Source organism: Notamacropus eugenii, chromosome 3, assembly GCF_028372415.1.
Source record: "Notamacropus eugenii isolate mMacEug1 chromosome 3, mMacEug1.pri_v2, whole genome shotgun sequence".
Taxonomy (NCBI): Eukaryota; Metazoa; Chordata; class Mammalia; order Diprotodontia; family Macropodidae; genus Notamacropus; species Notamacropus eugenii.
The window spans coordinates 309,261,268-309,278,810 of record NC_092874.1 but is presented as its reverse complement, the minus strand read 5'-3'; the positions used below and the strand labels follow the sequence as shown (position 1 = coordinate 309,278,810).

The 17,543-nt window shown below is 50.8% G+C and overlaps 1 protein-coding gene across 2 annotated transcripts in view; it reads right to left on the bottom strand.

The window, feature by feature from the left end:
- CELSR1 (cadherin EGF LAG seven-pass G-type receptor 1) overlaps positions 1 to 17,543 on the bottom strand; it is a 152,729-nt gene that overhangs the window by 66,239 nt on the left and 68,947 nt on the right. For both annotated transcript variants that reach the window (XM_072596574.1, XM_072596575.1), the window contains exon 3: positions 888 to 1,110. In XM_072596574.1, coding sequence (XP_072452675.1) covers positions 888 to 1,110 — 223 coding nt within the window. The remainder of the gene's footprint in view (positions 1 to 887; positions 1,111 to 17,543) is intronic.

Here is a 17,543-nt window from a genome sequence, read left to right as displayed (position 1 = left end):
CCAGCCTCCTCCCAGGAGTCTGTGAGCATCAGAGGGCCCCCTGCCTGCCAGGGCAGCTCCCGGAAAGCCCAAAACTTTCATTCAGACAAAGGTCAGGTTACCCTGTGCTGGTACCCAGCCTGTTCTCTGCTCAGGCCTCTCTGACTATCTTTTTCTGGAATCCACTCTCTGGGCACCTACCTTTGTGTAAGCAACTATCCTAACACTCTCTGGTACCAGCCCCTGGTGGTCTTCTCCGCACCCCCATCACAGGTCCCTGTGGAATCTGGGAGGTAGATGTGAGAAGGGAGTCCCTGGGCACCAGGGCTCTGAGGGGTGGCTGAGCTGTCTCTGGGACTCTGAGAACATGACTGGTGGGGGCTGAGCTGAACCTGGGGTTCTGAGGGGTGGCTGGCAGGGGCTGTGCTGGGCCTGAGGCTCAGAGGACATGGCTCACAGGGGCTGAGTTGGACCCAAGGCTCTAAGGGACGGCTGGGGGACGAGGGTGGTGAGCTGGCCCTGGGACTCTGAGAGCATGGCTGGTGGGGGCCAAGCTAGGCCCCATTCACTGGCCACCTGCCTGGTCTGAGGAAACCAAAAGGCAGTCCACACAAGCCTCTTACTAACCATAGGCCATAAGGAGAATTTAGGGAACATTTGCACAAAAGACTAGTACCTGGGCAAGCCAGGCCCTGGGGCTCTTTCGTAAGAGGCTGCTCTTCCCTCTGGTTCTGGTGACAGGCCCTTCACTGCGCCTCCTACCAAGCCATCTTGCCTGTCTCTACTTTCTGCCTTATGGGGCCCATGACAGGGCCTGTGAATAGTCTGACTTGGAAGGAAAGACTAGATGTGGCCCAGGAAAGTGCTCTGGGCTCATCAGGGTCCCACCAGCCCTCGGGCAAACTCACGTGAGAGAGAGCGTGAAGTGGAAGCGCTGGCGAAGGCCCTTGAAGGTAACAAAGGATTGGGCAGGGAAGCTGCGTGTGGTCACCCCGCAATAGGGCTTCTCATACTGGCCGGCCGGGCACTCGCACCTGAAGCCACCCACCAGCAGGTTGACACACTTGCCGCCATTCTTGCAGACGCCGGGTGCGCAGCGGCCAGAGCGGGCATTCACCTCACAGTGCTCTCCTGGTGGTCACGGGCAGAGGGGAAATGGGAAGAAAGAACAACCGTGGCGTTAACTGCAGGCCAAAGCCCTGGAGCCCAGGGAAGATGGCATGGGCACTATTCTCCCATTTTCCAGATGAGGCAACTGTGATCTAGAGTAGGTGAGGGACTTGGCTCCTTCCACTGACTGCCAAGGTTGCCTTGGGCAAGTCACCTGCCCTCACTGAACCTCAGTGTCCTTATCTGGAAAATGGGAGCCCTCAGGTTTGGCTGGCTCTTTCCCCTACAAAAAGTCCCCCTCCCCCTTCCCCCTCTCCCACCCCAGGTGGCCTCATTTTGTGCCCCTGGGTGGGTGATTCAGCTTGAATCAATCTGCCAGCACACCGTGTGCCAAGCACCATGCCCCAGTCTTCCAGGAGCATCTGTTCTGCCCAAGTAGTTCTCATCTGTGCAGTTGCCTCAGAAGGGCACCACCTGCCTGCCCCACCCCCTGTCCCCATGGGATAAACTGTGGAAGCCCTTTCTTTTCAAGTGCCCATCAGATGACAATTCTGACATTGGCCAGAACCTCAGAAATCCTTGGCATCATCTTTGGAAGGCCTGAGCCCAGATAACAATGGTCAAAGAGCTGGTCAAAGCTCCTGGGAATTGGCACCAGATCCACGAAGCAAATTCATCTGTTCCCAGAAGGATTCTTGGCCAACTGTTGGGGGGAGAGTGGAAAAAGCCCCCCAGGGAGTGAGCTCTGACACTAGTGCTAACGTTTACTAGACAAACACTTCCCCATTCAGAGATGCAGTATCCTCCTGATGGAGGATAAGGATAATAATGATAAGGGTCTCAGGGTTGAGGTAGAGGTCATCGGGTCCAGTCCCACTCATGACTTGAGCCATGAATCCCCTCTACAGCAGCCCCAAGGAGCATCCGGCCAACATTTGGATAACTCCAAGAATGAGGAGTTCACTACCTTCCAAGGGACCCCACTCCACCTGAAACAGCTAAGTGATTACACTCTTCTGGTTGAAATTTCTCTCTGTGTCCACTCACAGCTCCTGGTTCTATCTCCTGAGGCTGAGCAGAGTACCAGTATCAAGCTGATTCTATCAGGCTTCCTTGAAGACCCAGCTAAAATCCCACCTTCCCCAGGAAGTGTGTCCCCATCCCTTTGTTAATTATTTCCTATTTGTCCTGTGTCACTGGTTGTCTCCCCATTACATGGTGAGCTTCTTGGGGGCAGGGGCTCTTTGGGCCTTTTGTTGTATCCCCAGCTCATACTACAGTGCCTGGCACACAATAAACACTCCATAAATGTTGACTGATTGATTCTGTCACCCTGCCCCTCTTCCTGATGGAGCAAGGATGGCCATGTGCCCTTCTGAACTTGTTCAGACACAAGAGACATAGAGATAGAGAGATGAGAAGATGGGTGTCTGTGATGAGAGGACATAGTTCACTGGCCCAGAAAACCTTCTCTGAGAGCTGGCAGCTGAAGCTCAGGGCTGGCCAAGCCTGTGGCCTTCCTGGCCATGGCACCTTCTACCCATGACCTTCCTTCTTTCCCTCCTGCCCATGGCCTTCCTCCCATGGCCCCTCCTGTCCTCCTGCCCATGGCCTTCCTGCCTTCCTCCTATGGCTTTCGTGCCCATGGCCTTCCTCCCATGGCCCCTCCTGTCCTCCTGCCCATGGCCTTCCTGCCCGCCCCATGCTGGTCCTGTTTTTGTTCTAGGCCCCTTTGCTGAGGTCACTGGAGCTACCATTGTTTTTTTTCCTGCAGCCATCTGCAGTGTCCTTGGTCTTCTTGCTCTATAATGTCGGTCAATGTGGGTAGGTGGATGAGTGGGTGGCTCACAGCCTTTTCTTTTCTGTAGGAGTTTAAAATATTCCTAAAAGTAATCATCTTTCAGTTACAATTCAATATGTAAATTTACAAAGACTTGGGGGGGGGGGGGGCGTCAATTCTCCAACATCTCTTTCAAAGGAAAACCAAAGCACAGTCATTGATCTGGTGCTGCCAGGGGCCCTGGGGACCCCATCCAAGGCTCCTCCTTTGTCTCAGGTCCCTGGAGCAGCGGTCAGGTTGGGGAGCCCAGGCCCTGTCTTCTCAGAGTTGCAGCTTTAAACGCATAAAGTAAAATACACAGGATTAGGAAGGAAGCTGCTTCATTGAGATACAGTTATCAACATGTTAAAAAGTCAGATCCATGACACTGTGCTTTCCAGTGGTGGGTCTAGGGACCAGAGAACTTCCAAAGCATGACGAGCATCAGAGACATTCTGGGACATTGGAACGGATGGCTGGTAATACGCAGAACCCCATGGTTTCTATGAGCAGCCCAGGTACAGCCAATATGGCTGCGACTGGTTCCTCCATTCAAAGCTGGAGGAAAGACTCCATTTGACCCTGCATATGGTTGGCCCGTACTCAGGTGTTTGCTTCCTGTTTCCCCCATTAGACTGGAAGCCCCCCACCCCAGGACAGGGACTGTCTTCTGCCTTTGCATCCCCGCACTTATCACAGGGCTTGGCACATAGGAGGTGCTCAATAGATGCATGATGAGGAATGGCAGGGTTATTAGTCCAAACCGCTCATTTTACATAGAAGGAAACTGAGCTTGAGGGACTTGCCTAAGACTGCCCAGCTAGGAATGTCTGAAGGGCTTGAATTCAGGTCTTCTGGACTCTGAGACGCCAGAGCTAGGAAGGGCTGGCAGTCAGAGTCCCTTTCAATGCTACCTGCAAGGTACAGTACACTCTTGAACAAAAGGAACCAGTGAGTGGCTTCTGCTGAAGCGTGACAGAGCAAACAAAGAATGAGGTCAGCCCCAGATCTGGAGTTCCCATCATCCTCTGCTCCAGCACTTCCTCAGATGTCCCAGGTGGCTTTGGGATGCCACTGTTTCAACATCTGCCATTAAATAAGGCCACCAGCCCAGATCTCCAGTGACCCACTGTCCTTTCCTTTCTCTGGGGAGTCTTAGTGACCCCTTCCCTGGCTCCTCCCATGGCAGACTCCATCTCCCATCTCCAAACATTTGCACTGGCTGTTCCCCATGCCTAGAATGTTTTGGCCCCCTGGTTCCTCTGGCTTCTTTCAGGACTCGACTCAAATCCCACCTTCTACAGGTTTCTCCTGGTCCCTTCCGCCCCCCACAGATGATGCCTCCTCCAAGAGGTTATCTTGTATTTACTCTTCCCCTATGTGAAGTGTAAATTGTCTCCCTGTTACAATGTAAACTACATGAAGGCAGAGACCATAGTCACTCTCTGTCTCCTATGCCCCCCCAGCATGGTGCCAGGCATACAGAAGGGGCTTAATAAAAGCTTGTTGGCTGGTTGGCACAGAATGTAGAAGGACAAGTCCTGGCTCCCTCCTTTCTAAGCCACAAAACTTTGGCTGACCCCATAGGATCATGGCTTTAGAGCTGAATGGAGCCTCCCATTTTACACATGAGGAAACTGAGGCCTGGAGAGCAAAAGAAAGTCACCCAAAGTCACCCAGGTGTAAGTGGCAGAGCCAGGATTTCCGCCCAGATCCTCCAGCTCTAAACCTGACTCTTTCCCCTCATTTCATGCCTTCTCCTGAACCTGTATCCCCACCTGTAAAATGCAGAAAACATCTGCCCCCCTGGACCTCCTGGACTGTGATGCCAGTAGAGTCTATCTGTGGGGACTGTGGTTATTCTTACTTCACCTCGGAACCTCAACTTCCTCATCCATCAAATGGGAATATTCATACCTAAACTGCCTACTGCCAGAAATGAAGAGAGAATAAAGTGCCTCAGAGCCCATTAAGTCTGCTAGAGAAATGTCTAGGCTAACTACTCACGGAGATAAAGAGTGCTTCTCACCAGAACCTTCCAAGGTCAGCAGCACAGGCTTGATTAACCCTGTCCCTGTGGGGCACTCCCCAGGGATCTGTCTTTGCCCGTAGGGAGCTGACTTTCTTCTGAGAAACAGGCTCTCCCTCCAGCGGGCCTCCCACTCCAGTACATTCTGTTTTCACTAAGGCCTGAGGCAAAGATCCACACAATGGTGCTAAAATCCGAAGCTACTGTCTCAGCAACACAATGATCCAAGACAATCCCAAAAGACTCTAGATGGAAAACGCTACCCTCCTCCAGAGAAAGTGCTACCGAGTCCGAAAGTGGAGGATGGAAGCAGACCGTTTTCACTTTGGGTTTTGTTTTTTTGGTGGCTTTCCCCTTTTTTTCTATTTCTTCTTTCACAACATGACTAATGTGGAAATATGTTTACATGACTACACACGTGTAACTATATCGGATTGTTTGTCACTTTGGGGAGGGGGATGGGAGGGAGAAAAAATTTGAAACTCAATATCTTATTTTAAAAAAGAATGTTGAAATGACATGTTATTGGAAAAAATAAAATACTATTTACCAAAAAAAAAAATCTGAAGCTACAAGTTTAGAAGTTAACCACCAAAATAATAAGGGATCTTAAAGAAAATGTCCTGTGACTCCATGTAAAAAATGTCCCTGCATGTGATTTGACCCTGGAAAGAACCCGAGAGGAGTCCAGACTGAACTGCCCCACCCCCTAAGACTGGGTTTCTAGGTCCTGGATGAAGTGTGATCAGAAATGCTACTGACACAATTACAGACAGGGGATGGAGGGGAGCGGAGTTTGAGATTTCTCAGGAACATTAGCACTTTGAGGATCTTAGAGGTTGCACAGCCCAGCCTGCTCATTTTACAAGCAAGGGAATTGAGATGGGGGAACAGGGAAGGAACACTAAACATGTGTTGAGTACCTGCTATGTGCAGGCATTGTGCTAAGTGCTTTGCAAATATTCTCTCCTTTGATCCTGACAACAACTTTGGGAGGTAGGTGTTATTATCGTGCCCATTTTACTGTTGAGGAAACTGAGGGGAACAAGTTAAGTGACTTGCCTGGGGTCACACAGCTAGTAAAGGTCAGCTTGTCCTGGCTCTCATGTCCTGAGCTCAGCATTCTATACACTGTACAGAGAAGGTCTGTTATACCACAAGACAGTGGGAGCCCAGGGCTGGGACACCTGCCTTCCTCCCCACCATGCCAGGATCTTCTTTTCTTACCCAGCAGCTGCCCACTTCAATTTCAACTGGAGTTTTTCCCATAACCTTTCCTCTCTTTCTGGGGCAGGTCAGCAGCTTCATTTATAAAAAGTATGGGTTAACAAGTCCAAATTTTCCTGAACTCTGTTTCCACGGTAGCACCAAGCTCCTAACTCGCCCCAGTCACTCCTCCATCACAGGACTGTCAACATTCTTGAGAGGCAGCCTGGTGCAGTGGGAAGGAAACTGGGGGGCTTGTCTTGGGGCCAGAAGACCCAACATCATCCCAGTGTTATAAGGAGGGAATTCCACACTTGGACTCCAAAAGTCAACTTCACAAGAACATCAGAATCCCAGGGCAGGAGGCTCTGGAGATCAGCTGGGATTCTGAGAGGGCTGCAAGTTCAAGGGAGTCAGCAGTGAGACCTCAGGGGCTGCAGGGATGTGGTGCAGGGGAGGTGCCCCATCCTAGGTCCTAGTCAAGTCACATGCTCACTTCCGGGTGCTACTGTTTAGGAAAGACATTGCTAAGCTGAAAAGTGTGTGGGACAGGGTGGCCTGGCTGGTGAAAGGGCCCGAGTGCACACCAAGACAGGGCCATGGAAGGAAATGAGTACATGTAGCTTTGGAAGAGAAGCTCAGAGCAAGGCCTAGTGGGTGCCAGAAGGGTTATTAGCTTGTCCTGGAGGAATGGGGAGGGAGTCAGAGGCAGACTTGAGTTTGATGTCTGCAGCCCTTCCCAAGACTGGAGACATCCCACAGGGAAGTGGGCTCTCTGGGGAAGGAGGGAGCTCTCCATCCTAGGAGGGCTTCCTGACAAGACTGTGTGAGCCCGGGGGCTTCAGGAGGAAAGGGTTTGTTAATCTGCAGGCAGGTTTCCTGTCATAGTAAGTGGCACATAGAAACTTAGAGCCAGAAGGGACCCCAAAGACAACAACTCATTTTACAGAGAGGGAAACTGAGGCCCCAAAAGGGGGAAGGGGCTCCTGCCTGGACTCTGAGGGACACTGGCAATTTCCATGCCAGAGGCTCCTTTCACCATGCCACAGAGCTTCCCTAACCAGCACCTGGGAGTCAGCTTTCAGCCTCCCTCATATCATTTTGTTGAAAGTTCAAAAATGCATTTGAGAAAGCGTTCATACCAAGCCATAGACCAGGCAAGTACAATTGTCAGCAGCCAGGCTAAGGACCCAGAGGCAGGCTGCAATCTCATAGAATGCTTAATAATGGACAGCTCAAGGGAAGAAACCCTGGGAGTGGGAATAGGGGAAGGACATGGAGGAGTCCAGGGCCAGGAATGTAGGTGAGCTCTGAAATAAGGAAAGAATGTGCTCAATTTCAGCAGGGCAGCTAGAAACTTGGGGGTCCCTTCTAAGAACCATAGGCAAGATCTTTTCTCCTGTCTGGGCCTCAGTTTCCACACCTGTAAAATAAGAGGATTGGCCTAGATGACTTCCAAGAATCCTTCCAGCCCTGACATCCCTTGTCCAAGGTCCTTCTAGCTTTGAGACTCTTGTGTGTTCTAGTTCTCTCCGCCTGGTCTGACATTTTTCTGGGGGACCAACACGACTTCAGTAGTCATCGAATCACCTTCCCTCTCCTGGTCCTCAGGACAAATCTCTTGCCCTCCCCTTCCACCTCAGACTCTGCCATTCCTCAGCCATTAAGACAAAGGCTGTCCTTTGTCCTCTCTCGTTCCCAAAATGAACTTGACTTCATTTCGAGTTCACCTGTCCCAATTCCTATTTCCTCGTCTTGGGCTTTCATTCTCTCCCAACTAGGTTAGTTCTGCCCTTTCTAGGTTAAAGCTTATTCTCCTGGATAGAGAAAATGGAAGGAGAAGCAGCTTCACCCTCCAAGGCTTGGAGAGGCTTCCATGGTAGGATAGAGAAAGGCTGGTAAGTCATAGGTTCAAGTCTGACACACACTAGCTGATGGGCAAGTCTCTGCTGTCCTTACCGCCCCAGTCTGCTCTGGAAGCAACAAACACCAAGTGAAAGTCAGCCTGCTTTGGTTGGGAGAGGGAATTCCCCAGGTGAAAGCACAGGTCCAGGGTTACAAACCTTCAGCAGGGCAGTACAGATAAAGGTGCCCCCAGGCCTGGAAGGAAATCTGACTCGGTGGCCAGGTTTGGAAGTCAGGATTTCCTGGCCTCAGCAATGGACTCCAGGGAGAACCATCGCTTATCCTGTGGGGCTGCCCCATGAAATATGGCACAACAGGCACCATGCTGAATGCTGGGAAAAGGAAATCATGTCAGCCCTGAAGGAGCTGGCCCTCTCCTGGGGAAACTGAGGGAGTACAGAGAAGCGACACAAAGTACATACAAAGTAAAAGATCCTCCGGGGGGTGAGGGGATGAGAAGCCTGGGGAAAGGCCCCTCCCCATCAGGCCTCAGTTTCCTACTCTGTAAAGTGAAGGGGGGTGGGCTGGACAGCCACTGATGTTTTTGCCAGCTCAGCATCCATTCTTCTAACACCCCACAGAAGTCAGCCTGAAAAATGGACACATTTAGAACACGCCCAGAACTGGATCCTGCTGATGGTTAACAGACACCTAAGGACTGAGTCTGGGACCTGGGTTCAGGATTGAGGGGATGAGAATTTAAAAAAGGACCAACTTCCAAGGCAGAGTTGAGGCCCACCCAAGGTCCCCAGAAGGAGGGGTGGGCAGAAGTCGGCGCTTCAGCTTAATTCCCTTCTTAGGGTTCCATGCTCAGAGGATGGAGCCAGAAGGGACCTCAGGAGTCATCCAATCCAAACCCTTCATTTTGCAGTTGAGGAAACTGAGCCAGAGAGATGCAGGGACTTGTTGAGGTCATGCAGGTATCGAGCAACAGAGCCAAACAAGAAATACTGTGATGTGTGGAGAGGTGTGTGGTAAAGCTGTCATTGAGCTGGCTCAGAGATGGAAGACGTCAACTCCCCTCCTGAGCTGGCCCCAGGACCTGCTCCCTCTGGGTCAAAGACAATGTCTTGCTCTGTCCCTACCATCAACCCTGGCCAACACCCATGCTTAGTTTGGCTTTAGCACCACCACCTTCTCCTACCCTCTGGCCTCCAGTCTCCACTTCCCCAAGGCTGGCTCAGCTACCAGGAAAGATCTGGAAGACACCAGGACCAAATGACCTGCCCTGAAAACTCAGCTCCAGATTCATCTTCAGCCCAAGGCCTCTCCTGAGCCACCCCTCCCCAAGTGGCCATAGAGATAAACAGACAGCTCAACATACAGATATAGGATAGATGTGATATATATCATAATCTTGTCCACGCTTCTTGACTCACTTGGTAGAATATGTATGTTCCTATAGGGCAGACGCTATTTCCCTCTTAGTGTCGCATTCACAGTGCCCAGCTCACTTAAAAGGGACTTAATAGGGGATTGAGGAGTGACTGACTCTTGCCCAGGCATGGTTTGGGTTTGCTGCTGCTTATGGTCCCTTGGGCTCTGCCTCTGGCATTCCAAAATCCGTAAGGTGCTTCTCGAGATGTCAGTCTGGCCTCCTTGGAGCCCCTCTCTGTCCACTATGGGCCTCAAAGAGATTGCCAGGACTCTCTGACACACCCAGTTTTCAAATGTAAATAATAAAAGATTCTCGAGTGCCAGGGAAACCATTTGTGGTTGGTTTCTTGTCCTGTGGCTGGGCTTACCCACATAGACATTGAGAGTCGAAATCTCAGTAAACCAGAATAAAGAGGACCTATTCTCTGTTTGCCTACAACCATGTTTGGCTTTTATTCCCGATGTGTTGAGGTCCAGGAATGCCTGGAATCCCTGTCACCAATGACCTTGGCAGCATTGATTGGGTCATGACACAACCAGTGTATATGAGCCTCCTCGCTTCCTATCCTCACCCCAACTCTCCTGTTCTCCCTCCTGGGCTCTCTGTTTAGAGAAGAAATGGGAAGATCCCTGGCCTGGGAGGCAGAAGAAACCAGGCGGCTCTGCTGCTTCACAGCTCTTCAACCCTGGGCAAGTGTTCTGACCTCTCCAGGCCCCAGGAGTCTCCTCTGGAGTCTGGAAAGGAGCTTGCAATCAAAAGATTGGTAAAGTGCTTAGCACAACGTCCCCCACACAGCAAGTGTTACATAGCTATTAGCTATTATTATTATTTTTATTAGACTAAGAAAATGACCAAAATATCCACATATATTGACTCTGAGATCAAAGTACCAGGCACATACCCCAAAGAGTTCAATGACCAAAAGAAAGGTCCTGGATAGACCAAAATATCAACAGCAATGCCTTTTGTAGTAGCAAAGAGCTGGACACACAACCAACACCCCTCTGAAGGGAGATGGCAGCACAGGTTGTGGACCACATATAGGCCAGGCTCCATGCCACTCACTCAGGTGGGTCCCCAGGAGTGACCAGTGCTCCCCTCAGGGTTCTAGGGGCACCCTTAGGGGTTAAGGGTGAAATTCTAGTACTATTGTTCAAATGCCTTCCACTAGTCTTGATTATCAGTTGATATCAATTAGCCAGCCAGACTTAATTTGCTTTTAGACATGGAGTTTACCAAGGTGGTATAGTTGGTATAAACCCCGCCACCACCAAAAACATAAGAGCCTGGGTCACATTACACATACAGGATTCTGGACTCAAGCCTTGACTAGCACTCATGTGGCAAAGGGCTGAACTCACAGATTCCTGGTGTTGGGGGTCTTCCCAAAGTCCTTCTTCCATATTGTGTGGCCTTCTGTTCAGTTCTCTGTAGAGTCCTGAAGCTGCCTTGCCTCAGTCTACCTAGTTTGTCCTTGACTCCCAATGTGGATACTGCTGTCAGCTACTGCTCTCATGTGGACCCTGATACAATGATCTGGAAAGTCCCAAACCTTCCCACCTCCTGAAGTCTTATAAGGTCACCTCTGGTCAAAGCCAGGAAATGTTCACTCTTTCCTCCTTCCTATCCAAGAGATTCCCTTCTGAGGGCTTGGCTGAACCATCCCCACCTTTGGGCTACTTCATCCCATGAAAGCCCAGATTCTGAACCAGCCTGTTATTTTATTCAAACCCACAGGCTAGGACTGAGTCTCCAGGTAATCCCAAGCCATTTCCTGGGTAAGGTCCTCCCTCTCATCTGATAGCCTTCACTCCTTCCAATACAGTGAGGACTTTTCAATGTCTTTGATTGGTGGCTTCGATAGAAATGGTCTCACCTGACAAAGGTGCCAGGCCTAGAGGATCTTGTTAATGACTTTAAGTGGCCAGGGTGATTGATTTAATTGACTTTCCTACCCTCACAGGTGAATGTAACAGAACATTACTGTGTGGAAGAAAGGCTGAAGACAATGAACGCAGAAGAGGGGATGAACTACGGAAGCTGATGGCATCTGAAGAAAGAAGAACCAGAAAAAACACAGGTAAGGATGATGCCAAGGTCAGTGAAAACGTCACCTATAATAGCAGAATCAAAGTGGAATGCTGGGAAATGATAATAACCAGGATGGATCCAAGCCCGCCCCAAATAATAATCAATTTATTCATTTAGATGTGTTTATCCAAGGATTTGATATGTGCCAAATGGGGGCAGCTAGGTGGTGCAGAGGATACAGCACCAGTGCAGGAGTCAGGAGGACCTGAGTTCAAATCTCACCTCAGACACTTGACACTCACTAACTGTGTGACCTTGGGCAAGTCACTTAACCCCAATTGCCTCATCCTGGGTCATCTCCAGTCATCCTGATGAACATCTGGTCACTGGATTCAGATGGCTCTGGAGGAGAAGTGAGGCTGGTGACCTGCACAGCCCTCCCTCCCTCAAAACAAAGTCAAATGCAAGTCATGTCATTATTTCTCTGATGGCTTGGTCTTCTTTGGCAACGAAGGATGAACACACACATGCGCCAAACACTGTACTAAGCAATGGGGATACAGGTGAAAAAGCAAAGATGATCCCTGCCCTTAGAGGGCTTATGTTCTAAGAGAGGGGGGATATGGTAGCACCCATTGAGGAGCAGGGGCCAGGAAGGAGCACTTGGGTCCTGAAAGTTACAGGAATGGTGAGTAAGCTCAGAGAAGTAGATTGACACACCCAGTGCAGGAACAAAGGCAGACCTCGGTTCCTGATTGCAGAATGGGAGGGGTAGGGAGGAGAGAGCTGGTGGTGAGTGACAAGCAATGGAGGAGGTAACTGGAGAGGAAGGAGAGAGGTGAAGCATGGATGGGGCTCTCCTGCCTGGGAGTCTCTCACTGTCTCAGAGATGGACACCCCCAGGCAGGTGTTCTCTCTGGACATGGTCTGGAAGGTTCCGGGGGTGAAACTTGGCCTCTAAGGTCAGACTTGTTAGACACAAAGGTTAGTTTTGCTGATTCTTCCTCTTTTTTATTCTTTCTAAGTAATGACTTTTTTGGAAAGGGAGAAGGAATGATCCATTGGGGAAGGCACATGATATAAAAACAAAAGATAACAATAAAATGTATTTTTAAAAGGAGCAGGTTAGATTCAAGACGTCAGAGCTCTCCCAGCTCTCCATAATCATACTTCAACTTGTCTTTCCAGGCTGATCTATGATGGAACTCTGCATTCCTGAACTGGCCTCACTCAGTATTCCACTGACCATCTCAGGGGCTTTGTCCAGGGTCTCCCCTGGCATGCTCTCCCTTCTCACAGCTACCTCTTAGATGCCTTCAAGGCTCAATGTGAGGATCTTCCTCTCCATGAAGTCTACCTGATACCCTCCGAGGTCAGTGTTTTCCCCTCTTCAAACCACCTTGTATTTACTTATCTGTGTAGATGCTGCTTCCCTCAGGGAGGCAGAAGCTCCTTCTGGGCAAGCCCTTGTCTTTGCATCCTTAGAGTCTGGCGCACAGCAAGTGCTTAATTAGTGCACACTAAACTTAACTGAAAGGTAAATTTGGTGGTAGATCATGGGGAGCTTTGAATACCAGGAAAAGAGCCTTACATTACTTGGCTGGCCAGGAGGAGCCCTGGTCAAAGGGTACAGCTTCTGCTCCATACCCAGTATGAGGACCTTTGGCACACCTGATGACCACCTCCCTTCATCCCCACCAGATCCAGAGGCATCCAGGTGGCAAAGTAAAGGAGCCCCTGGGCATCGGGTACAGAACAAAGGCTGGAGGTGGCCAGGTGGACACAACTATCCCCCGGAAAATGAACCCTGAGAAGGAAGGAACAGCAGGGCTGGGGGCGGAGGAGAGACAAGGATCCTTGAGGTGGCAAAGGGGTCAGAGCAAGCCTGGGGCCTGGCAAGAGGCCAGACGCATGCAATTGGGAAGGTATGCAGCATTGAAGGGCTGTGTTTGCTTTCTTGGTTGGTGTCCAAGGTTTCCAAGGTAGCTGCTGGGGAAGGGAGGAGGAGGAAGGGGCCCAGCACTGTTTGCTGTTTACACATAATTAGTCATGGGGGGCACACAGTTGTAGGACCTGTCCCTGAGGTGGGGGGTGGGACGCGACCATCTGGAGAGACCAAGGCAGTGGAAGTCCTTGGCAGGCTCAGCGGTAACAAGCCTATAAATTCTCATGTTCTGGGAAGGGAAAAGTTCCACGTTCTTGCCCCATAATGGGGCAAGAAGAGCCTGGTTCCCTGCAGTGCATGCGTGCGTGTGAGCACGGGTTCTAGGCTTGGCTCTGCTGGGAACTTAGCCTGTGTCATGGGGAAACTCTGAGGGTCAGTTTCCCATTAGGGAAATAAGGGGATTTGTGGGAATGATTCAGCCCTGATGGATCCTCGGGGCTCAGGTACCTCAGCTAAGTCCTGAGTAGTCTGAGTAGAAATTCCATGAAGTGGTTGGATATATTCAGATTTGTTCGTTCAGAGTTATAATTACATGTCAAATATGATAATAACCCGCTCTATCCCAATGGAAACATGCAGTTTAAATTCAAAGAATGCACCTACTCATGGAATTCCTCTTGTTTACAACCAGGACCTAGCTCCATTCTATGGCCCCTCCCAGCTCGGACCTTCCTGGCTCTGAGACCCCTCGCAGCCCCAACATTCCTAGGTCCTCCTTTCTAAAGGCTTGGAATCTCCACGTTGACTCTGAAAGTCTGTCCTTCCCAGAGTGGAGCAGGAAGCCATTCTGAGACCCTCAATCCTAAGAATCCTCAGACAGCAACCCCTTTGTAAATTTAAAAAACAAAACAAAACAAAACAAAAAAACCTCCAAAACTTCCATTCCTTGAGGGGAGGGAGAAGGGTGTGGGTCAGCTTGCAGAGGGTCTTGACTCAGTCAACAAGCATTTGTTAAACTCTTGTGTAACCCACACCAGGCTTCGGATGCGCTAAGGCCGAAGATGCAACATCAAAAATGAACGAATCCCTTCCCTCAAGGCGCTTCGCCTCAGTCTAGGGAGGTAATCGTGTATCATACCTAGAAGGCAGCCTGCGAGGGGAGGCCACAGTGGCTGGGAGGTCCAAAAAGGGGCGATGCAAACGGGCTACATCTTCAAGGACAGTGGGATTCCAAGAAGCAGAGGTGAAGAAAGAATGTGTCCCAGGCACGCGGACCACCCAGTGTTGGTGTGCAGACTGTGTGTGTGTGTGTGTGTGTGTGTGTGTGTGTGTGTGTGTGTGTGTGTGTGTGTGTGTGTGTGTGTGTGTGTGTGTGTGTGTGTGTGTGTGTGTGTGTGTGTGTGTGTGTGTAACAGCAAGTCAGCCGGGATGGCAGGGAGGGAGGAGCAAAGGCAGCCATTGAAGAGCCAGGCAGGAAGAGATATAAAGACAGAAGGGTCAGCTTCGAAGCAGTCATAGGGAGCCAGAGGAGTTTGCTAAGCAGGGTCAGGAGTGGGGCCACCATCAGCTCTGCACTGTGGCTGCTGTGAGGAGGAAGGCCTGGGAAGGGAAGACATGAGGAAGTTATTTCGATGATCAGCCAGCCCCCTTCCTCTCAGTTCTAAGGGGCTGCTCAGGGCCCTCCCTAATCTGTGCCCTTCTGCCCAATGCCCCAGTGGGGGTCGGGGCAGGGAAGGGGTCCGATGCTGTCGCCACCCTCATCCCAGGCCAGCTCTCAGTGAAGACAGGCAGATGTTCTTGGAGGCCGGCCCCATCTCCTGGATGATTTACCCCAAGCTTGAAGGTCTTTTCCAAGTGAACATCTGAGAACTGCCCTTCTACTGTCCTGTCCTCAGGGAAGGGGGAGACCCCCCAGCATCCTGCTCCCAGATCCTTCCTCTCATCAGGTCACTGGAATCTCATTCACTTTTCAGGAGGCCTGAAGAAGAACAATTCCCCTTTTCTGGTGATTTCAGGCTTAGAACCTGCTTATCTCAAGGACTCTAAGGAGAGATGATCAACAGATCTTGTCCCCTTGCTCCAGACGAGGAGGTGCAGCTCCCAAGTAACCTGCCTCCGTTTTCCAGGGTGCCAAAGTCTGGCCCCTGGCCCGAAGGCAATGGGGAACCATGGCAGGTTTTTGAGAAGGGGTGGGATCTGATGAAAGCAAGAGATGAATGGGGCAGGTGTGAGCAGGATGCCCGCCCCCCCCCCTCTCCTCCCCCCTAGGTGGGGCTATCTCAGCATTCCATCAGGGTTCAGGGACATTTCTTTGATTGAATGTGGAATGGGAACGTGTCCAAACTAAGAAGGGGCTGGATTGTGCTGAAAACCATGATGATTGAGGACAAGAGGCAGCTTGGAAACCCAGGAGTTCAGCTTCGCTTTCCAAGGGGAAAGCTCCTGGCCAATCTTGGCCCTTCCGTTCCAGTCCAGCCAGCATTTGCTGACCCCCTACTTGGCACAAGGTAGCGTGCCCATAGCTGGGGATACAAACCCAAATGGAAACCTGTCCCTGTCCTTACAGTCTGCATTTTGCAAGTGAGGAGACAGGAGCAGAGGGGGAAAGGGGCTGAGAATCACTCAAGCTCAGAGTTCAGAAGGCCTCTGGTCTAACCCCTACCTCCTTTAGCACACCTGAGGATTGGTTGGCCACGATCTACTTCAAGATGAGGAGCTCACTACCTCTTTGGTGGAAGGGTGGCCAAAGTAAGTTTTAGACTTTCTAGGTGAGAGTGGGAGTGAGTCAATCTCCTTCAATTAACAGGGGAGGAAACTGAGGTTCAGGAGGCCAAGCAGCTTGCCCAAGGTCCCCCAGCCAGTAAGAGTCAGAGCTGGGATTTGAATCCAGGCCCCTTTGTGACAGACATGGTGCCTGCTCCTTATCAAAGCTAATGCTTTTACCTGCTAAAATGATCCCCTCCATCCAGTCTCTTCTGGCAGATCGCCCCCTCTCAGTGACCCCCCCCCCCAGCATTTATTTCCAAACTTGCTTTGTCACTGGCTCCTCCCCTTCTGCCCCCAAACATGCTCCTATATTCCTCATCCTGAAAACCCCTCACTTGACCCCTTTAGCCCTGCTAACCACCGTCCCATTTCTCTTCTGCCCTTTGTAGCTAAACTTGAAAAAGTACCTACAGTGGGGCCTCTGCTTTCTCTCCCCTCACCACTCTCTTTTTGACCCCTTACAGTCTGGATTCCAACCTTGTCATTCCAGCAAAATTGCCCTCTCCAAAGAGACCAACAAGCTCTCAGTTGCCAAACCCAATGGTCTCTTTTCCATCCTCATTCTCCTTAGCCTCTGTAGCCTTGGATACTACTGGTCACTCTCCTTTCCTCTGTACTCTCTTCTTTCTGGGTTTCTCTCCCCCCTTTCCTGGTTCTCCCCCTCCCATGACCTATCCTTCTCTGTCTCCTTTGCTGGATCCTCCTCCAGGTCACACCCTTTAACCAGAGGTATCCCCAGGGGTCTACCTAGGCCCTCTGACTACTTCACATGGATTTAATGACCATTTCTGCACTGATGATTCTCAGTTCTTCCTGTCTTGACCCAACCTCTCTGATAACCTCCAATCCCCCATCTCTAGTGGCCTTTCAGACATCTGGAACTCTGCCTCCAGTAGCAGATCCTCATTCCCTCACACTTGGACTATTGCCATAGCTGCTGGGGTGGGGGGCTCCCATGTCACCCCCATGTCACCCCCTACTCCACAAACCCCAGTGGCTCCCTAGGGTCTCCAGGAGCAAATACAAAAGGCTCAGCTTGGCTTTAAAGCCCTTTCTAACCTTGGCCTCTCCTCCCTTTCCAGGCTTTATTTACATTTGCTTGCATGCTCTCCCCCTCCTCCCCTACATTGTGAGCCCCTTGAGGACAGAGACTGTCCACTGCCTCCTGTACCTCCCAGCACTCAGCACTGGGCCTGGCACATAGTAGCTATTTCATAAATGTTGACTGATTGATTTCCTCCTCAGCACCAGTCAGTGCCAGAGCCTGGGGCAATGACCCCAAGCTGTCCTGGACAAACCTCTCCTTATCCATAGGCAGTAGGCTAAATCAGAATGTCCCAGAATCACTCCTCTCTGGAAGCTCAGCTCTCATCTGAGAAACCTCATTAATGCATCATCTCCTGTTTCTGTCAGGCCAGAGGGGAGCGATGAAAAG